The following is a 26,912-nucleotide window of genomic DNA, read 5'->3' as shown; positions in this document are numbered from 1 at the left end:
AAACCCGAACATAAAATACCCGAACCCGACTCAAAGTGTAGAAATATCCGAACGAGTTTTATACTTTTATATTGAAATACCCGATACGAACCCGAACGTGTATCCGGATGCACACCGGCCCCTACGATATATGATCATCATTTGTATCTTGCTTGAACAAAAAAAAAAGTTAAACCATTGATCACAAAATTTTCAATGTGGATTTTTACCATTTTTAGTAATTTATAGTCGTTTTTAAAAATTCAAAATATAACATATAAGAAAAAATCTAATTTTTTATTATATACTTAATGTGATTGTTTAATTTCTTTTAATAGTATAAAATTAAAAAAAAAAAGAGGTCAGAAAAATTGTTATCAAATATGTATTATTCATAATCATTAATTGTCATATATGTATTAACCATATTAGATAATTCCGTAGCTTTTATTTAAGGAAAAAAAAAATATTCTTTTGTACACTACTAATTATTTGATAGTTAGTTTAATAAAATCATAGTATATGTTTATATGGACCAACTTATTTTTCTAACAATTCTAAGAATCATTCTCGTGATGATACGTGGCTACGAAACTATGTTGTAATGCTCTAGGATTAATATATAGGGGATAATTAAAAATCAGTAACTATTACATATATAATCAAATTCGTGTGAACATATATATTAATTTTATTAATCAAAACAATAATTTTTTTATTTGATAGAATATATAATTAAATTTAAATGATATTAACATACATAGTATATTTTTAATATTAATGTCTATTAAATGATGATTTCTACTCATTTGATTTTTTGATGATTTGTATCTTTTATAGCAAAAACTTTAAATTACTGATAACAAATTTTTTATTGTGGGATTAATAGTATTAGTAGTTTATAATTTTTTAAAAATGAAGTTGTCAATGTTTGTTTAAAGCTAGCTTTATTAAAAATTATTCAAAGTAAATTTTGAAATTAAAATGTTTATGTATTTTATATGGTATATAGTTTAATTTAAAATGATATATATATATATATCTTTTAATCTTAATAATTAATTAAATTAGACTTTTTTACTTATATGATTTTGTAATCATTTGTATTTTGTCATAACAAAAATTTTAAACCACGGATCACAAATTTTGAATGTGAAACTTTTAATAGTTTTAGTAATTTATAATCGTTTTTAAGAATTCAAACTATAACATATACAGAAAAATCTAATTTATTTTAATAGTTTAAAATTAAAAAAATATGAAAGAAGATACACTAATTTTTCTCAAACCTTTATTATTCAAAATCATTAATTGTCATATATACTTTAGCCACATTAAGCAATTCCGTAACTTTTATTTGAGAAAATATTAAAGAATATTAATAATAAATTTATGGTTAGTTTAATAAAATACTTATTATATAATTAAATGGACCAACCTATTTCTCTAAAGATTTTAAAAATCATTTTAGTGATGACACGTGGCTACCAAAATAAGTTATAATGTTTCTCAATTAATATATAGGGATACTATATTGGTTGACCATTACTAGAAAATAACCAACACATATTGGTATTTTCTTTTTCTTTGTTGACAACATGCACTGGTAGTTTGAACTAGGCCTAAGACTTATTATCCGAGATCCGGATTCGATCCGAGATCCGCTCCGAAAATAGGGTATCTGGGGTACCCGGATCCGAATCCGGATAGTATAATCTTGGATCCGTGCAAACCGAATCCGGATCCAGATATCTTAAGTTTTAGGTCCGAATATCCGGATCCGGATCCGTATTTTTAAAATACATTAAATTTTTAAATTTTATTAATATTTATATTTGATATATTAATATTTATACATGAATTAATCTTATAATATTATATTTTAGTTTTTATAATATTATAAACATATATAAATATATTTATAAATATTTAATTTATGTATTATATTAAAAAATAGTATTTTTTGTTAAAAACATTATTTTTAATTATTTTGACAGATCCGGATCCGGATATCCGCGGATAATAGAATATCGAGACGGATATCCGAAACCCGGATATCCGGATACCACGAATCCGGATCCGGATATTAAATCCACGGATCCGGATATCCTAAATTTCTTGGATATTCGGATCCGTCCTAGGGCTAGTTTGAACCTTAGGTAATTCAATTTTCAAGATAACTCAATTTCAATAAGTGACACGTCCAGAAAAGAAACCACAAATCAAGAGAAAATAAACTCATCTCCTCTCTCCATTTTATCTTTCGCATGTGATAATTAATGATTTTTTTTTTACATCGGAAATAAAACTTTTACGAACTAGTTAGCAACCTCTTGGCCAGCGTGTGTAGCTAGCCAACTTGGTGCAAAGCAGTTGACGAACGAGGATCCGAAAATGTGTGATCTTCCCCTTTTGGCAAGAGAGTCAGCACGGATATTCAGAGATCTTGGAATGTATACAATAGAGAAGTCGATAAACTCAGCCGATAAAGCTTTAATCTCGTCTAATTCAGATGCCATTGCAGGCCAGTCTACGTTATCCCTTATCAGCTTAATCAGTTGTTCACAATCGGACTCAAAACATACCGCTTTCGTTCCTTGCCTCAGCACTTCCTGCATAGCCCACAGTAGCCCTTCGGCTACGGTGTGGAGAGGGGATATGGCGGCGTGAAGTCCATGTGCTCCAAATAGAGTCGGTATGCCGTCCTCCAGCAGTACGAAGCCCATCCCGACTCTGTCTCTTTCGTTTATCCAAGATGCATCAGTTTGACATCTCCATCTAGTTGCGGAAAGCTCCTGCATATGACTATTGTGTTGTGATCCACGTTGTTCGTCCCTATCTCCCTCTGTGTCTTCCGGTATTATGTCCAACTCTCAGCTTCTTTAACCGTGAGTTGCAGTGAGTCCATCGGCATGATGTCCTTGTCTTTGAAAATCTTCTCGTAACACGCTTTCCAGATATACCAGGCGATCCATGGGAATGCAGCCAGTACGTCTGACCTCACTCCAGTCTCTTTAGCACGAAATAACAAGAAGTCTATGTTTGAGTATAGAGAGTTATCCGAGAACAGCCCCAGAGAAGACGGTATATCAGATAGAGCCCAACATTGGAGGGCCGGGGGCACTCAAAAAGTGTGTGGTTGATAGATTCACTTTCGTCACCGCAGCGAGCGGATATTCTTTCTCTAGCACAATGTCTCTCTGTGAGTTGCTTCGCCTTCTCTAGGTACCCTGCTATAGCTTGCCATAGAAAGTGTTTAATTTTTCGCGGGATTTTGAGCTTCCATATTGATTTCTTAAGTTCCGTTGTACTAGGTTCCGTTACATGGTTCGGGTTGGCCGCAGAGTGGAGCTCGTGGGCTATTTGGTAGCCTGATCGCACCGAGTGTACTCTGGACTTCGTAAAGTCCCAAGAGTAGGTGTCATGTCGACCTGTGCGGCTCACCCGGAGTGATGTAATCCTGGGAATATCTTCTGCGGCGATGACTGCGTTTACTATTTCTAGATTCCAAGACTGGTTATGAACATCATTGAGATGATGAACGTGGAAATCTTCATCTCGGAAGTTGTCAATGCTAAGCGGTGCTCTCGCTGGTTGTGTGGAGAGCCATGGCTCCTCCCATACTTTTGTTGTATGTCCATTCCCTATCTTCTTCCAGAGACCCTTGTGAAGAACATCTTTTGAGGCTAATAAACTTCTCCATCTATAGGACGGGTTGTTTGCCTTTTGTACTTTCATCAGGTTTGTATGTATGTAATATCTACCTTTTAAAACTCGAGCTAAGAGAGAGTGAGGATACTGAAGTAATCTGCATAACTGTTTTGCTAGTAAGGCAAGGTTAAACGCGTGAAAATCACGGAAACCAAGTCCCCCCTCGTCCATAGATACACAGATTTCCCAAGCTACCCCAATGAAGTCCCTTATTATTGATCTTAGTGCTCCACCAGAAACGTGTGACTGCACTCGTTAGATTTTTTTGTAGTTCCTTTTGGTAAAAGGTAGTAAGACATGGTGTAAGATGGTACCGCTTTGATTTGGATATCTTTGCCACCTTTTGATAACAATTTCGTCGACCAAGAGTTTGTGCGATCATTCAATCGCTCCTGCACGAAGCTAAAAACTTGTTTTTTTGAGCCACATATCTTGATTATAAGCAATTATGCTGATTAGTGACGAATTAGTTTTAGATTTCAAATTTAAGAGTTAATATATATGAAATTAAAATTGACACAAACTTTCAAAATCAATCCTAGATATTATTTTTGATCAAATCAAAATCAATCCTAATAATTAATTGATTAGAAGCAATTACACCACTAACTTTGGCGATTACAGATATAAGTGGGTCCATCAAGAACGCGTGGCTGTTTATAATTTAGTATAAGACACTGATTATTTCTGGTCCTTCAATCTCAACGCGGTGTGCGATCGCGGGGTCGGTTCCACTACATTTGATTCCACGCTTCTAGTGCATCGAGATTACGACAAGTGGTTTTCTCTATTCCATAACTCCAATTAACGCTTTAGATTTGATCATGCAAAGCTTGGCTTGTTGATTATGAAGTTTATGGACGGCACTTTTCTGTTTCATGAAATATTCAAACCAAGCTGACTTCATATTCCCTTTTTTTTTGGTCGTATATTCTCTTTTTAGTTTGCTTGCAAAAAATATTTTTTCTTTCTAACGACTAAAGTCTTAGTTTATTTAGAACTTCAGAAAGTCCCTTTGAATATTGTGCGACACCTTGGAATAATTATACTTGTAAAATGTCAATGAGAAAGTCTACACTTAAGCGGATGTACTGATTGATAAACTTTTTAGTTGCATGTGAATTCTTTTTTTTAAAAAACTGGCTTTAGCATGTGAATTCTTTGTTCGAACTTTTTGTGTGAGTACCGATTCAAATGCCACTTACTATCGACTTTAATTTGGTCACTAAAAGGGAAATTAAATTGCAAAAAGTCAGCAAAATCTACCTTTTGATGGATACTTCGCCTGAAGACTTTTATATATAGCGTTCTGAGTATCTTGATCTTTTTTTTTAAGCATCTTAATCTTGACCCAGAGTGTTTGGTATGTATGCATATTGGTCATCTTCAACAATTGGCTTTTTATAATGAAATGTGTAATTACCATTTAGCTTTAATATTGTGTTTCCTTACAAAATAGATTATCGCACACTGTGTTTCCTTCTCGTATACGAATCTATAAATTGGATCATAACTTCAGAAGTACGTTTACATTTGATAATCCTAAATATGTATGCTTCATAGATGCTTTTACATAACAAACAGCATGCTTCATAAATGTTTGAGTAAAAAATGGATATGTTATTGATAAAGTACTGTTTTTTGGTCGTTTATCTCTGGTTATTCTTAGGTTCACCTCCTAGGATTTCACCAACTACTAGGATTTCGTTATTTTATATTTGATAGGTTTAAAAAAAAAAAAAACAAAATATTGTCAAGTTATATTATATTTTTAAAATAAAAAAAATAAAAAAAATAGTAGTTCCAAAAAAAAAATTTAAAAAAATATTTTTAATGTCGTCAACTAAACACTAAACCCTAAACCATTGGATAAATCCTAAACTCTAAATCAAAAACATTAAACACTAAAACACTAAACCCTAAACCCTAAAGCCTAAATCCTAAACCCTAAATCCTAAATCTTAAACCCTTGAGTGTTTTAATGTTTAGTATTTTTGATTTAGAGTTTAGAATTTATCCAAGGGTTTTAGGGTTTACCCAAAGATTTAGAGTTTATGATTTATGGTTTAGGGATTAGGTTTTAGGGTTTAGGATTTAATGTTTTGCTAACGACGTTATAAAAATTTTTTTTGTTGTAACTAATACTAATTTTTATTTATTTTTTATCTTTTTATTTTAAAAACATAAATTAACTATTTTGTTTTCTTTTTAAAAAAAAAATTGAATATAAAATAATATAATCTTATTGGTCGGTGAGCTCAAGGATTTACCTTAAGGGTGAATCCAAGAATAAACCGGTTATCTCTGCACGTTCTCATGGTCATTTGCGTTCTATCTGATGATCCAAGTCCACCCCATGTAAGGAAAAACGTAAACTATTGGACGGGCATATTTCTTTTATAAAAGCTAAATTTTAAAACTATATGGTATACTATATTAGTATTAGAATTGATGTTTGATAGCCCTTCACTTTCTTAGAGATTGCCGTCAGTTGTTGACAACAAAAAAAAAAAAAGAGATTGCTGTCAGTTATTCTTAATGCATTTAAAAGAATGATCCAACCAGTTTTATATGCAATTATTTGATAACGTTCGTAAGAATATGTTGGCCAAGTCGAGGACTGATTCAAAGTCATCCAGTGAGATAGCTACATTACGTGGTCTGTGTTATTATAAAGGGCGTACCATTTGCGATAACTATTCCACAAATATTAGTAAACTATGTAATGAATTTTTTTTTAGTGTTGTTTTCTTAGCAGTTCTTATATGATTTTTTGGCCATTTAATACCTATTTATGTGATAAGATTTTCATTTTTAAATCTCATTTGAAAAAATATTGGTATTAGAATCTTCAATTTGGTATAATATATTGAGTTATTAACATATATGATCACATTGTGTTATTTTATTACATGGGAGAGCACTTAGTGCTACTGAGACACTTTTTCACGGTTGAAGATTCTGCTGCCCCCAAAAAAGCGTAACCAAGCGTGGACATTTGTGTAATTGTGCTTTCAGTAACTGGTTGGTCTGGTTTGTAATTTGAAATTCAAAAAAAAAACAGGAGTGTTGAGGCCGGACGCGAACCGTAAGTTAATTTAGTTTTTGTGTAAACCTACGGGCCCGTGTTATTTTACCAAGGGTTTCCGATTAGTTTTTTTTTACACGGTTTCGTCTGTAAAAGTAAAACGCGAAGACGAGGACGGAGATAGGCAACGATTTGGTTTTTCTGCGGCGGGCGGTCTAACGGGGTTCAGAAAATCTAGAGGAGGATGTCGTCGCGAAAGAAGAGGGTTGCAAAGTCTGGGGGGAAAGGTGATTTTTTGTGACTAGCCGCGACTTCGATTTTAGGGTTTAGGGTTTCTAATTTGGGTCGATTTTAGTAGATTTTCTAATTGTTACGGCTGTTGTTAGCAATAGGTGCATTGGTGTTAGTAGGTTTGGTTGTTTTATTTAATGAGTTAATTTTAGAGTGTGATTGTGTTTTTACTTGTTTTGCATCTTCTAACCGTTTGGTTTCTGGCATTTGCTTTTGTGGTCTCTTTGTAGAGATAGCGCATCCAGAAGAGGTGGTGGGGAATCAGAAGTTACCATCTCGATTATTTGCGACTGACAGATATCCGAGCAAACGCTTCAATTTGAATGCTCCACTGGAGTACCTTCTACTGGTTAGAGATGTGTTGGAAGGGACCAACGAAATGGAGAGGCTGCTAGGGTCTTGCTTTGGATCTCTATTTAGGTTGCCGGTGAGGAGGTGTGCTTTCTCTGCGAAGTTAGTTCACGGTTTGCTAACGAGGCAGCTTGTAACAAAGAAAAGGTTAGAGTTGTGGCATGTTTTTGGAGGTGACCCTATGAGATTTTCACTGGCCGAATTTGGGCATGTGACGGGTCTTCCGTGTGGAGAGTTTGAAGAGGGGTACGTGGTTGACGACAAGGCGCGGCCACCCAAAGCTGATTATGTTTTCTGGGACAGACTTTTGGGTGCAGGTAGGCATGACATAACAATCGCAGAAGTGGCTGCAATGGTTGCAGGTGATAAGGAGATGCCACCGACTCGGAAGCTGAAGTTGTGTTTGATAATCATAGTTGATAGAGTTTTGCTGGCTACAAATCTGGAACCGAAGCCGTTTGTGAAGCATGTTAAGCGTCTAGAGAAGCTCGATCGATTCCTTTCATTTCAGTGGGGCCGGGAGTCTTTTTGGTGGACTATAAGCAGCATGATTCCGCCAGCAAAGGTGATTGGTAAATGCGACGATCCGAATGGTGTATTCTGTAGGAAGCTTCTGCAGGAGACCAAAGTCCTGGCCGGGTTCCCTTGGGCACTGCAGCTGTGGGCATTTGAAGCGATACCAGGCTTAATTGCTCGCCTTGGGGGGGAATGACGAGCAGACATTGCTGACTTATGACGGGAAGAAGCTTCCTCAACACACGGGGTTGGGCTTGGTGGATGTGCTACACGCTGAGCATGACCCAAAGGTTAGTGGGTCGTTAATATTTGTTGGTTGCTTGTGTGGACGCTGATGTTGGATAGCATTTGTAAATTGTACGACTGTACGACTGAGTACGAATTACGAAATGGATAGTATGCAGTAGCATACATGTGTGCTTGGTTATTGGATAACGTCTGTATGGACAACTATGTATAATGTTTGTATGGACAACTTTGTATAATTGTACAAATGTACTTTTCTTTGTTTAGTGTTTTTCCATGGACAACTATGTATAATGTCTGTATGTTTGATTGGTTACAGCTAACGGTGCAGCCGATGTATGAACATGGGGGTGATAAAGAGGACGGTTGGGGGGAGTTTGACTGTGAGATATTGGACAGGAAAGTGGCGTACATGGTTGGCTTTGTGAAGGCTGGGCATAAATTCCGCAAAGGCGAGTGGGTGGGTGGTGACGCGGAGGAGCCAATCTACAATCACGAAGAAGCAACAAAGGACAAGAAGAGGAAGCCATCTAGGGATCCAAGCAGAGAACAAGAAGGTCCTGCGCTGAAGCAACGGAGGCTTAGTAGGTTTTTCAGCAGGAAAGTGCCTGGCGGAGGACATGATGTTGCAGAATTGCAGGCTAAAGTTGAACAATTAAGCAAAGGGTTTGCGAGTTTGGAGAAAGTAGTTGGGAAGCAGGCTAGGTTGTTGAAGAAACTAGTGGCGAAGAGGAAATCCAAGTTTTCTACCAGTAAATTGAGTGGTCTCGAATTGAAGAGGAGGGAGGGCAGGCGTGGGGGCACGGGGCCAAAAAAGTTGTTTGACGGAAGTCCTCCTGTTGGTTCTGATTGTAGCAGCAATGAGGATGGAGACGACCGTATGAAGGATACTGCTCCCTTGCAGGATGGCCCAGGCCTGGAGGGGATGGAACCAGAATTGGAGGCAGACCCGCCTTGCAAGAAGGAACAAGATGTTGTTCCACTAGAGGCGGTATACACCGGGGGTGTGGACAAAGAGGGTACAATGATATTTTTTGGGAGCGGAAGCAACACTTTCTACGTAACTGAAGATGAGGTATTGAATAACAAAGCCTTATGTGGGGAGGGAGTTGTAGCAAATGCTCACCCACTATCATAAGTTAAGCAGGATGATGATGTTGGTTCCTTAAGAGGAGATGACGGGGATGGTGGAGGGATTGGCACTGAAGTGGTAAGTTGATTGTTTTTAAGGTCATCGTTGGAGTGTTTTTTCATTCTAATAATGGGTGTTTTATTGAGCAGGATTTTGGTGAACTAAATAAACTCGTGGGAGTTATCACAAGGGATGCTTTGATTACTTCCCCCGTTCAGAAGGTGAGTTTGGTTAGTTGGTGTGGGGTTTACTTTAAGATATGGATGTAAGTGCGATAACTTGTAGGTGTGTGAGGACTAAACATCAGGAAAGGAGCCTCAATCTAAGGAGAAGTCAGCTGCAGAAGAAAAGGGAGATGTGGGAGAAACGGAGGTTGAGAAGGTAAAAATATTTTGTTATGAATGTGTACATGTGTACGAATACGAATGACGAACATTTGGTGGTTGATCTTCATCTGTTTGTTTACGTGTGATGCAGGTGACAATTCATCAGGAGAAGGATGAAGCCGTAGAGGAGGAAGCTGTTAAGGAGGGGCGCTTTAAGTAGAAGGAGGATGGTGTAAGTGAACTCAGGAAGAAGATATGTGTACAATATGGGGGAATTGCACTTTTGTTGCGGTTGTTGAGTTTTTTTTGGGCCAGGCATTGCAGGGTGTTGAAGATGTTGGTGGGAGCGAGGGATTAGTAAATGTCGCTGATGAGGAGAAGGGAGATGTTGCAGGGACAACATGCGAGGTAAGCATCAATACGATTGTGTTGTAAACTTTATAGGCTATACTAGTGCACAAAGTTTTTTAGGTTGCGTAAGGAACACAGTAAAATAATTGAAGGTGTGGTTAAGGTGTAGTAGTTGTACATGTGGATCATGTCTAATATGCGTACAGGTGTACACGTGGATAAGGTGTAGTGGTTGTACATGTGGATCATGTCTAATATGCGTACAAGTGTACAGTGTTAGGTATGTGTTGTTGAGGTTATAACTGAAATGTGTTTGGGTGTTGCTATGTTAAGGTGGCTGCGGCTGATGGGGTTGAAGGTAGAAACGAGGATGAAAGTGCTGAGGATAAGATGTTGGCAAGAGAGGAAACTATGGTGGAGTTAAGTGATTCTTCTCCATGCCCTAGGAGTGAGAAGCATAAGCCAGTTGAGAAGGAAGCCGACTTGGCGGCCCTTTTGTTGGCTAAGGAACGATTTACGATGGATAAACTCGTTCCTGAGGTGGAGGATCCTGATTATGCTTTCTTTGAAAGTGTTTTGGTTCTGAATCCTAAAGTGTAAGTAAAATATCCATCTGATTTGAAAGTGGGATGATGTTGCTAATTTTTAGGTGTCTTCTTGCAGGCTCCATCTTAATGCAGGGGGCTATAATCTGGAAAATCAGTTTTTCCTGGACTTGGCGGCTCCTCGGAAATGGGTGTCAACAGAGGTATAAAATTATTGTAGCTTTTGTTTATGTGAAATGTTTGGCAAATATGATTTTGTTGATTTGCTGCAGCATATGGAAGCATTGATAGATTACGTGGGGGTGAGGAATGACGAAAGGCTGAGGCAGAGGCGATGCATTTTCCTTAAGCCATGGTTTGTAGCCCATCTGCAAGGGAAAGCGCGTTCTTTCAATGCTGCAAAGTTCAACAAAGGAATGGTGGTTGGTGATGGCAGGCTGTCATCCTTCTTAACAAAGGAAGGAAAGAGATGGGGAGAGGATGTGGACACGTTGTACACTCCTATGATTTGGGATGGGAACCATTGGGTTGTGCTGTGCATTAGTTTGACTGATTGGAGGGTACTGGTGCTTGATCCTAACCCCAAACTGAAGGATATGGGAGTAGTGCGTGGTTTGTTGGATTCAGTAGCACAGATGCTTCCGTATTTGGTAGAGAAGGTATGTCCACCACCAGCGGAAGGGGCGTACAATTATGAACCCTTTGCAGTGGAAAGAATGGGGGGAGTTATGAGAATAGGTGGAGTGGTGATTTTGGGCCTGTTGCTATAAAGTTCATGGAGCTCCATGCTTTAGGAAACTCACACCCAAGGATGGATGGCTTGACGGATGATCTAGTGGACCTGATTAGGAAGCAGTTTGCGATAGACCTGTACAAGGACTGGGTTGTTCCTCTTTACATAGGTGATGAGATGAACTGAAAAGCTTGGTTGGTTTTATTTTGTTGTTATTGGTTGGATGATATGGACGTGTAAGGGTACGTGTTGGATTTATATAATTATGTTGAATGTTGGATTTATATAATTTTGTTGGATTTGGGTTATTATGTTGGTTTTGTTTGGAGGTGTATGTGGTCGTACAGGTGTGCCTTGACATTGATTGAATATGTAGATAAAGTGTCTAAACTAAAACCAATGTCGTTTGTAGTAGCAAGCAAATTAAGTTGTACAGGTTGATTAAGTTTAGACAGGCTAAGATGTATCAACATATCAAATTGAGTCTACCAATGTGCCGTTTCATGGGTTGTACAGGTGGATTAAGTCTAGACAGGTGAAGATGCCAAGTGAAGATGGCAAGTGCTAGACATTTAGCACAATTCCGGTTATCCGGATGGATAGTAGGGTAACTGGTACGTGTGTACACATCTAGTAGATATCCAGGTGGACATGTATTGAGTTAAGGAAAGTGCACATGGATAATAGGGTAACCAGTAGAGGTTTAGTCTCTGGATGAACAAAGTGGATAACATGTAGGCAGGTAAAACCGATGCCCTTTGTACTAGCAATCTAATTGAGTTCTACAAAGTTCGTTGATGGTGAGACCGAGCACGCATGGACCTGGTTTGTTGCTATGGCTTTTCATTGGTTGTACAAGTGGAGTAAGTTTAAAGCGATGCAGATTTTTAATATGAGGCAGTTTAAGTAGTAAAGCGATGCAGGTGGTGTACACATTTAATAGATATCCAGCTGGACATGAAATCGTGTTGAGGTGTAGACCTCAGATGAACTAAGTAATGCGCGGAGTAGAAAAGAAGTAGTGAAATTTGTAGCGAACGCAAAACATCCAATACATGTTCAATTGTTATTACATCCCAAAAACTAAAACCACAAAAAAGATCCTCTTGGGGGGTGAATGCGCTATCCAAAAGGTAATTTCCGGTGGATATAGGATTCACCCCAGTCAGATGGGAATAATGCAGTTGGTTCTGTTGTGACCGGTACGGCCACATCGCCCACATTTGTTAGGAATAAGTTTTTTCTTCTTTGGGGGCTGCAAGACAAAGCGAAAGGGTATTATATGAGTGAAAGACAAGGATTGATGCAATAGGAAGCATAGGAAAGAAAGATTACCGGGATCTCTCCTGTTGTTGCAACGCGCTTATCTTTGGGGCGTCCAGATGGTCGGCGAGTCTGGGGGGGGAGCATTGTGATCGAATCAGCTACTGGGTGATCTCTCAAGGGGGCCTCAGGGTATATGAGTCCTGCATAGGTGTCGATCCATGACTGTGTCTTGTAGCAATCTCCAAACAGTTGGGCATAGGGGAGACCAATGTAGTCCGCAGCTAACAGAGCATGGCCGCAAGGGATTTTGAGTTTCTGGAACACTTGGCAAGTACAGACTTTTGTTTCCAGAGAGACAGTGTTTGCATGACCGAACAGCCCCCTAACTTGATAGCTCCAATCGGTGATGTTTGCAATTTTGATGCCTTTAGTGAGCCTAATATGTGTCTGCATCACCTTCTCGACCTCCGGTGTGACAAAACCGCAGCATTTAGCTGATTTTGTTCTTCTCGCAGAGAACCAACGAGTTAACATTCGCTGAATAAACATGAACAACTCGATGATAGGTGAAGGCCTAGACTTGGTAAGAGCATGGTTGAGCTGCTCAGCAATGTTGCTGGTGAGAAGGTTGTAACGATTGCCGGGGAAGTAAGTCCTAGACCATTTGGACGTACCAATGCCTTCAAGGTAAGTGGCGCAGGCTGCATTGGCTTTCCTGATCTTCCCAAAACAGAGATCGAAATCTTTGCGGCGGTAAGAGAATGCAGCCTCACAAACCATCTTTGCTAAGCCTTTGTTCTTGTATCGCGACACAACATTCTGCATCAAATGGACAATGCAAGCTCCGTGATGGGACATGGGGAAGACTTCTCGCAGGGCTTTTAGAATGGACGAATGGCAGTCAGAGATAATGGAGAGAGCAGTAGAGTCAGCAATTATCCTTTCAACCTTAGAAAGAAACCAGGTCCATGCGTGCTCGGTCTCACCATCAACAACCGCGAAAGCCAAAGGGAACACTTGAAAATTTGCGTCTTGACCGCTAGCAGTGAGTAGTACCCCCTTGTATTTGCCGGATAGATGAGTCCCATCAATAATGAGGACATGGCGTAGACGGCGGAACCCCTGAATAGATGCAACAAAAGAGAGGAAGGCATATAGGAAGCGTGTGTTACCTTCAATATCCTGCTCAGTATCTATAGCAGTAATAGTACCGGGATTGGTAGCTTTGAGACGCTCAAAATAGGACTCAAGGTTTAGAAAAGAATCCTCCGCGTTCCCGACAGTATCATCAATAGCTTGTCCCTTTGCCCTGTGGCATTTCATACAGGAAGCAGAGATGCGGAGATCTTCCAAAAGAAGCTGCTGCAGCTGCATAGATTTAGGACCGTTGCTGGGTTCGCTGTAGCGGGAACGGTAAACATGTGCGATAACTTTTGAAGTGGCTTTTTTCATGTAAAGGTTGCGGGTATCGATGGTGCAGCAGTGATTAAGCTAGGCCTTTTTGATAGTGTAGTAGCCACAATTTGTAAGCTCTTTCGCTAGTATGCGCCAATCGCAATGAGTATCATAACAGCTTAGAACAAAGGAACGTCTGGTGGTGCGGGATTGCCTAAAATGAAACTGCTGGTTGATTGCGTAGATAGCAAGGCCAATTTGACAGTCCTGCTTGGTTGCATAGAGTTTTCCAACAAATGGTTCGTCATCACTATCGTCGAGATTCAAGTCAGGCACATCTTCGGCTTCGTATGAAAGGTCATCGAAGAGTGGGGGGTGTCAAATTCCTCGTCACTGATCTCTGATAGTGGCCTAGTCTCGCGCGTCGGAGGGGGTATGGGGGGATGGGGGGGGGGGGTTGGTGGACAATGGGGATGGCGTACCCCTGGACGTAGAAGGTTGTTGTACAGGTGGACGTTTGTGCGCCGACGTTGTGGTGTTTGTACACCTGGACGCATAGGGGTGTTGTACAGATGGGCCTTTAGATGGAATGTCCGAAGTTGTCCCCGTGTACAACGGATTGGGTAGTACATGTGGAAAACTGTGAACGCCGGTTTCTTTAGGTTCAAACTTTGAATCGGAAGTGCTGGTCCCTTGAATGATGTGTGGAGCAGTTTTCGGTACATGGATGCCAGCCATGACTTCAGCTACATCAGAACCACCAAGGTCTTTGTCGATCAAAGGGTCCCAGAAGTCGTGATCATAGCCACGAGGTTGGACATTTTCAAAGTCAGGAGCCAGTTCACTCTCTGAAACGTTCTCCTCTTCCTCTTCTTCGGTCTTCCAGCTGTCAGGAATGTTATCTGGGTCTTTGTTGAACATCTCTTCTAGCATCTCGTCACCACATGAAACAGTTTCGCCGATAACTGAAAAGCGAAAGTTCTTAGATGGGGCTGGTGTGCTGGTGTGCTTGGTAGGGATATCTTCGAGGACATCAGCGTCAGGGAAAAGAGAGAAACAGAGAATTTTAGAGGCGGCTGTAGATGGTGGGGAGGGACAAGACAAAGGAGGGTGGGGGCTAGTAAAACGGTTGAAAAGGTAATGGCTTTTATTGGATAGGTTGGTTTGGGGTGGTGAAGGGAAAAAGGTTGTCAGCTACTTGGCTCGCATTAGTTGGTTCGGGGTGTACTTTGAAAGTAACAAACAGATTCATTCCCTTGTGTGCTTCAAAATGGCGGTAGAAATACAATATAGACCCATCGTGTGTCAGCATGACCGGGGGGGTTGAGATTCCGGTAGCGAGTTCTTTAGTGTTTGGCGGCCAATAACTCAGAGAGGCGGAGGGGAGAGCTTCAATGTTGGGGAAATACTCCTTCAACAAATTTTTTTCCAGGTCAAGCAATGTCGTTGTGGGAGCGAGAGATACGATCCTTGACATGTGATGTTTGTCGATAGAAAATGTCCAACTGCCGTCGTCGGACATATTCCATTCGCCGGCGATAACCATAACGTGGTCCGCCATGGAAGATACCTACAATGGAAGATAAGATCTTCAAATAAGTCAATTAGCAGTAAAAGAAAGAGTTAATCAAAGTTTTGTTAACTAACCGAGTTTTTTAGAGTGATAATCAGTGGCTGATGAACAATAAACCGAAGCAAAAAACGCACAAGTGGGAGGAAGAAAAGAGATAGAGGAGAGGTTAATCTGAGCCGTCCAGAAAAGAGCCCACTCATCGAATGGTCCTGATTCAAGGCAGGTGAATGTCTTGTCCAGATCTGCTTTCCTAATAATTAATCTCAGCCGTTGACAATGTGAGGAAATGTGTGGCTGGGGAGAAAAGCCCGCCAATTGGATAACAAGTTAGTTGGGAAGGGGTTGGGAGCAAACGAAAAAGGAAGAAGTTAGTTGAGAAAGTGTGTTTGTAGTGGAAAGTGACCCACCATGTAAATAAAAAGTAGAAATGTGTCCTAGAGTGTAAATTTTTCTAATATATTTGTGTCTGCGTCTTCTCTCAATGCTAGCAACACTGTTCTACATAAAGCCTGAACTTACAGTTAACTTCAATAGTGGACATTTGGGTAGTGATTACAAGAATAAAACTTGGTTATTATTTTCATTTTATTCTCCAACAATGAGAAAGCTTATTGAGCAGATTATGAGATCATGATGAAAAGGCTGCAGAACAAACTAATCGATACTATTAAAACTAAAGGGCCTTTTTTTAGGTACCTTCTTCTTTTCAAAGTAATTACAATAAAATGCTACTGGCTATATTTAAACATATGTGTAGAACCTAAAATCTACACTAAGTATTTGATAGTGATCGGGAGTTTGATCTAGGGAAGACAAATGATGTAGGCAACGATATCTTTAGAACACAACGACGTAAACAGTTTCCAGTAGGTAAAAATGGATTTTATTAATGAATAAGATCGAATACAATGAGTTGAACTAGATCGAATGATACAAATGAGATCAGAAAAGAAAGGATCCAAGATTGGGATGAAAACAAAGCCGATGTATGTGTGTAGCTCTCTCTAGAGTTTTCAACGTGTCCCTCTTCATGTCAGTTCTCCTTCCTTTATAGTAAGTCGACCTCGTGACCTTCGTAACTGCTCCGCGATCTTCGTCTCTTGTTCCGCGATCTTCGGGACTTCGATGGCTCCGCCTCGAGCTCGCACGCTTGCTATGGGCCTTAGTTCCTCACGGCCCATATCTTTGGTCGCAGTCCATTAATGTATTGACCGAAATTGGGTCCAACAATATGCTTTTAATTAAAATCAATATTTTTGTTGTTTCTTTTATTCAAACTGCAACGCATATATTACAGCTACTTAATTCTTTATTCCTTCCTAATGTAATATAACGTATCATTGAATAACAAAGTAACACTTAAGATGGTGTTAACATAGAGTGGTCAATCTACAATTTAAACAAACTTCGATTGCATCAACACTAATTTTCTTTTCTTATAGATATGATGTACCATCTCTTTGTATATTGAGAATGATGTTCCAGCAAATCCAAGCTTGTACTTTTATTGGATTCTGAAAACTTCAAAATTAAAACAATACATATCTGTTAATATCATACTTTTTTTAACATTCATCACATCCAAACAGAATTTCTTGCTTACAAACGGTTGCACCAGAAAAAATTATATGTTGCAGAATTTAAATACATGGTATCAAATTATTTATTTCCCAAACTTTCTCAAATCAAATACCAAAAAATTAATACGCTAAATCAAAACTCTCAAAACTTGGCAAAAAAACTTGATTTCCGGAAGAACCTACTACATTATCCAATATACTAAATCGTTTGTACCGATCTGCAAGCAAAGGATGTAAATTTCGGAGGTTGACAACAGTAAAGAATATACCAAAGCATAACTACCATGTCGAATTTTTATTGTATATAATTTCAAAATATAAATAACAACCAATCAAAACAAGATTATTGATTTAACTAAAATCACGCTGTAACATCCCGAGTTGTGATATGTGAAAAGGCTTAAGAAAATTGATTTGACTACCTATGTCACCAAAGTTCACTTACCTTTTCTGAAGCACATCCTGAAAGAACTCCAGAGTTAAGCGTGCTTGAGCTGGAGTAGTGGAAGGATGGATGACCTATCGGGAAGTGATTCGCGATAGCATGCGAGTAAGGCCAAAGCATGGGAAAAGGTCGGGTGGTGATTTGCAGGGTCAGTAAACAATGATTTCGAGCCTTCAGAAATTAACAGACCGACCGTCGGATAGGATGGGGCCCACGGGCCGAGAGAGCGGGCGTAGGTGGCCCATTAGCCGTGGGCGGTCTGGGCATTATAAGTGGTATCAGAGCTGGTTAGCCATCTCAGTTCTGACCTGAGAGGCGTCTTGAGACCTGTCGTGGAGCGCAACGAGGACGTTGCGTTCTTTGAGAGGGGGTGAATTGTAACATCCCGAGTTGTGATATGTGAAAAGGCTTAAGAAAATTGATTTGGCTACCTATGTCACCAAAGTTGACTTACCTTTTCCGGAGCACATCCTGAAAGAACTCCAGAGTTAAACGTGCTTGAACTGGAATAGTAGAAGGATGGGTGACCTATCGGGAAGTGATTCGCAATAGCGTGCGAGTGAGGCCAAAGCATGGGAAAAGGTCGGGTGGTGATTGCAGAGTCAGTAAACAATGATTTCGAGCCTTCAGAAATTAACGGACCGACCGTCGGATGAGATGGGGCTCACGGGCCGAGAGAGCGGGCGTGGGTGGCCCATTAGCCATGGCCGGTCGGGGCATTATACACGCCTTATATAATCTAACAATATTGATTTAGAATATCTTAAACACACAGCCCTTTATTTCCTATATAAACAGCATATTATCCTCAGATCAAACACGCAGATTACAACAATTCTCATATAATGTCTTCTAAGAAAAAACTGGCGTACCTTGATGAGATTAGGCCATGGAAAACAACTTGGTTGTGAGAAGTGCAGAAAGAATGTGATAAATGTTTCACCAAGGTAATATTTCCATACTTATATGTTTTGGAGATGTTTCAATATATGTGTGTATGCTTATGCTTATTTTATGCTTTATGTGACCTTAATATTAGGTTTAAGCTTCATTTGATGGCTAAGGATGATACAGCTGAAACAAAATTTATTCTACTTGATTGGGTTGCAACACTAGTTATAGGAGTAAAAGCAGAAAAAATCTTAATGGCTCTTTCGATGAGGTATTTATCTAAGCGGTCACATATTTACTCTTAAATATGATTCTTAATTGTTTTAACCATGTACATTTTTCCATTCTATTGAAAATTTCATATAGGTTGAAGATCTTGAGTTGTTGCCTGAGTGTATTAAGGAGATTGTTAGGAAGACTTTTAAATTTGGTATTACAGCCTAAAAGGTGGTGATACCAAGTTTAAGGTTCTAAAAGTCTGGTCAGTTTACAACACGCTCATGGTTTATTTCCAATATGAAACAATGTTTGGAAAGGGAACCATAGCAATCTCAGGATCTGAGGTATTTTAATAGTTTTGACCATGACGTACTCTTATTTTTTACTTCTTCATATTTTAAGATTTTCAAATATGTGATTAAAATATTTTTTGTATTTATCTATTATCTAGGGGTCTCTTTTAACTTACAGTGATGAAAGCTCTGGCAAGATGACAACTCCTTCTAAGCGATCATGTGGTGACATTGTAGACCATCCGGACACCACATCAACTTCAAAGGTTCGCCCTGTGAAAAGAATCAAGGTTGATAAGATGATCAATGACGAGCTGAGCATAAAAAAGAATACTAAAGCAGGAGAATCAGTGTCTGGGGTTATTATGTTATGAAGATTTTTTATCATTTTATCTTTTTCTAATAAGTGTTCTCCCAACACAATGTTTTAGATGTTGGTTAATCATGTTTGGTCTATTAAAACGTTCCATTGGATGTGTGTTCTAATAAAATAATCATTTTATTTAGAAACTTGAAACAAGGAATCAAAATATACTCCTGAAACAAATCAGAGAAGAAAAGTTCATTAAACAATAATCAAACTATATCGAAAAGAGATGAGAGCCATGTACTGAATAACAAACAATATATCACTTAGAAAATTTAAGACTGAAGATCCTTTTATAGTTTCTAATTATCTTAATCTAATAAACTAAACAATAACAGTTCATGACAGAAGTCTTAAATGTAGATATCAATATTCAATACAATCACAGGAATATTAAAATAAACAAACAAAGAGACATTGAGTGTTAGCAATCACAACAAACCAATCATGAAGTTCACATATCATTTTTTTTTTGGCTCGGAAAGGGTTATTGTTTAGTTCACATATCATTTTTTAATCACACATGTAGCCAAAACAAATGAAAACTAATTGTTATTGATCTTAAACATAAATATATTGCAATTTAGTAAAGATTCCAACATCCAATAATCAAACACTTGAATACATACACTAATATATTTAATCAACATGGCTGATTAAATAATAGATCATATAAGGTACGAAACATTGTGTCCTCAAGTATGTGTAGATACAAATTTTCAAACCATTGTCAGTAAAATCAAAAAGAGATCAGATACCAAAATATAAATATGAACGGAAATATATTAAAGCATAAAACTTTAAAAGATGCGAGAAAACTTGAAGACTTATCTTTACAACAAGAAGTTTCAGGTGATGTGTAAGCAATGTTACTCCTGGTCTTTGATCCACAAGGTTTCAACGTCTTAACACATCGGGTGACATGAAACATATTCTGAAAATTTAAAATACTTAAGATTTTGATTTTTTTTATTGTTTAAGCAGACTGGCTGAACAAACTTTCTAATAAGGCTATTGACCTGAAGAGATTGATGTTTCTGGACCCTTTAGCTCCAGATCTTTGTTTTGTATTGAGATATGACTTTTCAGACAGAGTCAACCTCGGATGAAGCAGATCATTCATCGGATTCGACATGCAAAGTAGATAAATAAAACTAGATTCTTAGATCATAAGTAGCTGTTTCGATGAGCCTATAATATATTTATCAACAAAAATTGATTATTGGAGATATACCTTTAACGATCTGTGTTGATGGAGCAAGTTTCATCAGATCTGCGTTTAAAGATTTTGATATAGAGACGAACGTTTTTTTTCAAAAGAAAATAATTGTGTAACGTCAAAAAGACAGCTTACCTTTTGTCTTTTGGTATTAACGTGTTTTGGGTTTAACCGATATTGATAATATTTCAAGATGATTTATAAGCTCAACTTACATAAATTATAAGCCCAACATGAATTAATGTTGGACTTTTTTTTTTGAAACCACTTTTATAATTGGAAACAAATTTTACTTTCCTTAGTAAAATAAATAGAATCACAGAGACCAAAACTAAATGTAATAAATTGGAAGTTTTTTTTATAATTGTAAACAATTTTTATAATTTACATTTACTTTACTGTCCAAATTAAAAACACATGTAGAAATATCTTTACTTATTTAAAAAAAATCAAAACATTAAAGTAATAATTTTCTTACAAAATATATCATTCAAAATATTTTTAATCAGTTATGAGTCAAATGCAAGATAAGTTTCTAAAAAAAATTTAATCTACGACATATAAATTGAAAACCGATAACCAAACTAAAACATAACCAAACATAAAATATAAAAGTAAAGACGAAACAATGAACATATATATTAGATCAATTTCTATATTTGTAGAACATGACAAATTAAAACTTAATTGGAACTAAACTGAGAAACGACTCAACGTACAAATATCCAAAACTAACCATGTCAAAGAATCTGAGCTCAAATCCATACATAATCGAACGATTTTGATCTCTTTAACCTAAAAACCTAAAGCGAGAAACGAAATTTAACCGAACAGAAACAAAAATTTGTGGCAAAAATAATTCCGCGCTTTCAAAGCGCGGATGAAAATCTAATTATACATTATATAAGTCCTTTTGTAGTGGGCTGGAGAGTTAAGGCCTTCGTAACATGAAAGTGAACGGAGAGGCAGATGTCTCCTTGTAGACATTGACAATGACACAGACAGAGACGGCATTCTCTTGAAAGAAGGTCTCTTGTCGAGGCTCCTCATATTTCTTTTCGCCTGTATCGCCTTCAAAGCTGGTCCTGCTCTCTCCTGTATAGCTTTAAGACAACGAAGAAGAGAAGCCTGTAACACATAAGGATTGCTGCAACCGCAGCTAAGTCCCACCATTTTGAATGTGCAAGCACCTTCACTCTAAATACCTTGTTTATCACTTCTTCTCCTGTCAGTTTTGGCTCACCCGGGAATAGAGGCTCGAACTCTAACCCGAGAAAGTCGTTCTTGTATTCTCCCTTTAGCATTCCAAATTTTCTTGTTAGAATAAATTTTACTATTATTGAAAAAAAAATTAATATATATATAAATATTATCCAACTCTAATTAATATAAAGTTTTTGGAGAAGAAGTCTTCAAAAAGTTAAATTGGCAAGGGCTTTAGTCAAAACCGGATACTATCATACTAATAATGGTGTTGGATATCTGTAAGCCTCTGGTCTAGCAATGCATCTGGTTCATAATAACATTTCTATTATTTAAAAGCCCTAAGATTCAATATTTTGGATAACCCGAAAAATGTTTCTATGTTCTTGAGTCCGTAGAAGTTCATATAGTTAGTTTCTCTAAGAAGAGACTATATGTAGTTAGTTTCTCTAAGAAGAGACTATATATCTTCACGCCTTATATAACAAGGGTGGTCGCTTCGAACCAAATTCATTCAAAGTTTCAAAAATTTCAAAACCGACCATGATGAAACAATATGTTTCATTAACTAGTTTCTATGCAATGCAAGTATATATTAGAAAAAACGTTAATGTTATATAACTTGAGGAAACTAGATGAACACGAGTTTGAGCTGTTGTTCATAGAAGATGGACGTGTATTTATACTCAAATTTCTGCAACTAAATATATTAGGGATAACATATCCCACATCGGGAATTCTAAAGGTCATTAAGTAATATATAAAGAGTTAGAATCAATTCAGTTATCACCAATTGATTTTAAGTTAGAAATCAATAATAAACCTGAATCTAACAAAATACATTTTGATTTAGCTTAATATGCTTAAGTTTATATTAAGTTTTTTTAGTTAATGAATATAAAAACGCATTCTTATTAGATCATCTCCAATGGTTTACTCTATTTTTCATTTAAAAAAGAATGACTCTATAATATAGTTGAATTATATTATAATAAATGATATTCTGTTTAGAAAAAATAAGGTAATAAACAAAAAAAATATTCCATTTATAGAATAAACTCATTTTCATTCTATTATAGAATAAAAATATAATACCATGAACATTTTTTACTATACTCTCTATTTTATAGTAAAACTAGGGCTGGCCCGCCCTACGGGCGGAATGAAAATTTAAACATTTTAAACAGTTAGAATGAATGTTTAATATAAATTTATATCATATAAAAATATACATATTAGTTACATATTGTACATGTTAATGTATTTGAATACTAAATAGACTATGAAGCTACCAATATTTGCTTTGATTAGGGATATTTGCTTGCTTTGATTACTGTTGAATGAACTATGTAAATTAAATTGGTTGGTAAGCTGTTAGTACAAAACTATATGTCATGTCTTGAAATTTTTGCTCTTATACCATCTTTCTTTTGAGGTTGAGACGTTCATCGGGTTTAGTTGTATCTGGTTGTTATTTTGATTAAGTTATTTAAATTTTCATGGTTATATACATGTAGGTTTCCTTTTTCTTTATTTGACCAAATATTGGAAATTATAAATATATCCTACCACTAAAAATATTTCTATGTATATATAATTTTTTTAAAAATATTATTCAATGTTTATTCCACCTTGATTAGGACAATAAGTTGAATATATCTTAGACTACAAATCATAAATATTCTCAGTCTTATACATTTTGTTCTTCAAGTTATTGTTACTTTTATTTTCTTTTATACATTTCTCTCAATATTTATATATGCATCCATGATATTTTTTTAAAAGGATTTTTCATTAACTAATGTATTTATTGTAGTTTTAAATATATTCTAGTTTTCGTGTACTTGATTAAATTTTTTTGGCGTTGCTGGTATTTGAAGTGGTTGAGAACTTGAATGGATATTTACTTTCGTAAAGTTTTTGGTGTATGTTTAAAAATAAAAATTTGTAAAAGCTTTTAAATCATATGAATATAATATACACACTACTGTTGACTGTTTATATACTTAAAATTCTGACCGTAGGTAATTGCAAATTTGCTGAACTCATAGATTCGTTGCTACTTTATAAATTATCACAGGATGAGGTACATAGGGTAAATATTGCTTTGATGATAATATAACGTCCATATCGTAATGTGTGTTTTTTTTTATTTACTATGTATCAAGAAATAATTAACACATTCAATAATATTAAAGAGTAAAAAGCCCTGTCAATTGTTCATAGTATAAGCCCAAAGTTAAACTCAAGCCCAACCAAAGAAATAAAACCCAGTACCGATAAACTCAAGTGATGCGCCGCGTTTCACGGAAGATGGACACATGTCGGCCTGTCAGAGAGTGACTTTCCACGTGGATAGCTTAGGAGAGAGACAAACATATTTTTATATATATATAGATATAGAGTACCATTAGAAATATGCTTTTATGAGAAATCTTTTCTTTTTAAAATAGTTAATTTAATATGGTTTATGCTTTAGTCTAAGATGTATGGATCTTCGGATTCATATTTACTCTAAAATTTATTTTATAATAAAAGCAGAGTACCATTATAAATGATTTTCTGAGAAATATTCTCTCCTAAAAATAGTTAATTGTAATATGGTTTTATGCTTTAGTGTAAGAAGATGTATGGACCTTCGGGTCGACACTTCCTAATCATTCAAAAAATGACACACTTCTCCTAGGTTAACACCAAAGGATCACTAAACTCATTGATATCTTGTATAATTACATGATTTTAGCCATTAATTCTTGTACATTTTGATCATATAGATTAATAATTAGGCATCTTTAGAGTCCATATTGCATTCATTGTCCTTATTAGGTGTTGGAGTGTGCCATGGAGTGATTTGAGATGTTTGGGAGCATTGTGATCCAAAAAGGGGTGAAAGATGAGCATGGATGGAGGCCTTAAAGAAATCTTATGTTGCTAAGATTTTGTGGAAACACAGAAAATTGAGGTAGCTTTCTAGTGGAAGTGGTTTCAAGTCATTTGGAGATGTAATGAAGGAGTTATGATCAATTTACTAGAGGCATATCCATCCTGGTCGAGCATCGCAGAATGACCTTCCAGAGCGACACCATAAGGTAGCTCCCAACCCAGATCGACCTCCCGGAGCTACACCACGAAGTCACTCGCCTTTTCATCACTTTGGAGGTAAAAAAAAAGGCCTGGAGCGACCTCTCAGAGCGACCACCTGAGGTAGCTCCCAACCCAGAGCTACCTCCCAGAGCTACACCACGAAGTCACTCTGTGTGTCATTTACTCAGTCGAAACTTATGATTTTTCAGAGACCTTTTGTTCATTTGTCTTGACTTTTTACACTTTCTAAACCTAATTTTAAGTACCTTTTTGTAAGCCAAGGAGGCAGAGGATCTTTATCTTTGAGAAAACCACCAAAAACCTCTTGAAAAAGTTCATCTCTTTGATTCGTTTGATCATATGTTATCCTGTTGATTTCTAATCTATTATCTGTATTTCTCTACATGATTAATCTGAAATCCAATATGGGTTTAAGAGGGATCATGAAGAGTAGTGAGTAATCCACTCTTGAATTCATGGGTTAGAGAGAGATTAAGGGTGATTAGGCTAGATCTATGATGTTATAGTGTAGATCCTTCTTATTCCTTGCTAGTAGAGTATTCATAATGCATCTTCTGAGTTGGCCTCTCAAAAGTTGATCTTTAGGCATTTCCAACCCACAAGGTGTTTGATGAAATGCCTGAGGCAACTCTCCTAAGCTTTTAACATACTTTACCAAAGACATTTGTTGTTAAAGGTGTTAAGATAGCCAATAGACTTGTTAGTAATGATTGATTTCATATTACTCAACCAAAGACATTTGATGTTTGAAATATGTTAGTAAATGAACATTCATCTAGACATAGAGTTTGTTTAAGATTGTGTCTAAGCTTAAGGTTGATATTTTGATTGATCAATTGCCATCCTTAGTTTGAAACTTGTTCACTCAAGGTCTAATTCTTATACCCATGAGTTCTCTTTTATCATAACCAAAGAAAATCACTTCTTTTATTGTTTTATTGTTATGTTATTGCATTCTATTATTAGTAGTAGTTTAAAACCATCCAAATTATCGGTTGCACTTAGAGTAAGTACGTACTTGCATTCTCGGTGCTTTGAATCTCTTAGAATTGGTTCGACAATCTTTTATACTACATCATTTGTCTTAGGAGACTTGAAAACTCCTAACATCACTCATCCCTGAGAAACATTACAACATTGTTTTATATCTACGTTGCACCATGAAAATGAAATTCAGAATTTTTAGAGAAATAGGTTGGTCCATCTTAACTTATTATACTTTTTATTAAACTAACTATTAAATTGATAAATAGTGTACAAAAGAATATTCTCGAATTTTCTTAAATAAAAGCTACAGGATTGCCTAATATGATTAACGTATATATGACAATTAATGATTATGAATAATAAATATTTGATAATAATTTTTGTACCTTATCTCTTTTTTGTTTAATTTTAAATTATTAAAAGTCTCACACTAATATAAAGTTAATTTTTTTCTTATATGTTATATTTTAAAATTTTAAAAACGACTATAAATTACTAAAAACGCTAAATGTCTCACACTAAAATTTTGTGATTAATGGTTTAACTTTTTTTGTAATAACAAGATACAAATGAACATAAATCGTATAAATATAAAGTCTTATTTACTAGACATTCATACTATATATTAATATAGTTTAAAATTAAACTATATAACATATAAAAATACTTAAATATGATAATTTCTAAATTTATTGAAAAAATATTGAAATCTTAATATTTTAATTTTGAAATTTGCATTCAAAGAATCACACATTATAATATTTTTTTTTATCATATGAGTATGAAATCTCAATAATAAATGATTGTTTTGATTTATTTACCAAAACAATATCGTAAATAAATAAGATGTATTGTTTTAATTTATGTATTTACTCTAATTTAATTATATACATAATACATAAATGAATACAAATAAATAATAGTTAATAAATATTATTTTTAAATATAACATTCATCCTGCGCAATTGTTTTCTTGCGAGTCTTAAGCTAGTATTGTTTGCAATGCCGGCAGATCAACAAGGGGAGTAAACTAACATCGTTGGGCCGCAGCACAATTAAAACGTTTTCCGGGAACATGATTCTCATCTTTGTGGGGGATATAATGGGCGTTTTTTTGTCAACGGATATAATGGGCTTTATTTGGACTTTGTTTGACGATC

General features: G+C 36.4%; 2 protein-coding genes and 1 long non-coding RNA gene across 4 annotated transcripts; all 3 read right to left on the bottom strand.

The window, feature by feature from the left end:
• Positions 1–2,297: 2,297 nt before the first annotated feature.
• On the bottom strand, positions 2,298–2,780 carry LOC125580009. The gene has a single exon (XM_048743940.1). It carries the CDS (start codon positions 2,778–2,780, stop codon positions 2,298–2,300), a length of 483 nt encoding a protein of 160 aa, XP_048599897.1.
• A 9,594-nt stretch (positions 2,781–12,374) lies between these two features.
• Positions 12,375–13,927, bottom strand: LOC125580008. The gene is made up of 2 exons (XM_048743939.1): positions 12,545–13,927; positions 12,375–12,464 (listed from the first exon to the last, which is right to left on the bottom strand). The coding sequence occupies exons 1-2, from the start codon at positions 13,925–13,927 to the stop codon at positions 12,375–12,377; spliced, it is 1,473 nt and encodes a 490-aa protein (XP_048599896.1).
• A 3,045-nt stretch (positions 13,928–16,972) lies between these two features.
• Positions 16,973–20,642, bottom strand: LOC106406134. 2 transcript variants are annotated; one of them, XR_007317997.1, is made up of 4 exons: positions 20,593–20,642; positions 20,473–20,511; positions 20,258–20,392; positions 16,973–20,172 (listed from the first exon to the last, which is right to left on the bottom strand). It is a non-coding gene; the product is annotated as an uncharacterized LOC106406134 (long non-coding RNA). The 2 variants fall into 2 exon arrangements; XR_001281488.3 differs by having other exon boundaries at positions 20,473–20,599.
• Between the last annotated feature and the right edge of the window lie 6,270 nt (positions 20,643–26,912).

This window comes from Brassica napus, chromosome C1, assembly GCF_020379485.1.
Source record: "Brassica napus cultivar Da-Ae chromosome C1, Da-Ae, whole genome shotgun sequence".
Classification (NCBI taxonomy): Eukaryota; Viridiplantae; Streptophyta; class Magnoliopsida; order Brassicales; family Brassicaceae; genus Brassica; species Brassica napus.
The sequence above is the reverse complement of the archived record's forward strand: the minus strand, read 5'-3'. Positions and strand labels throughout refer to the sequence as shown.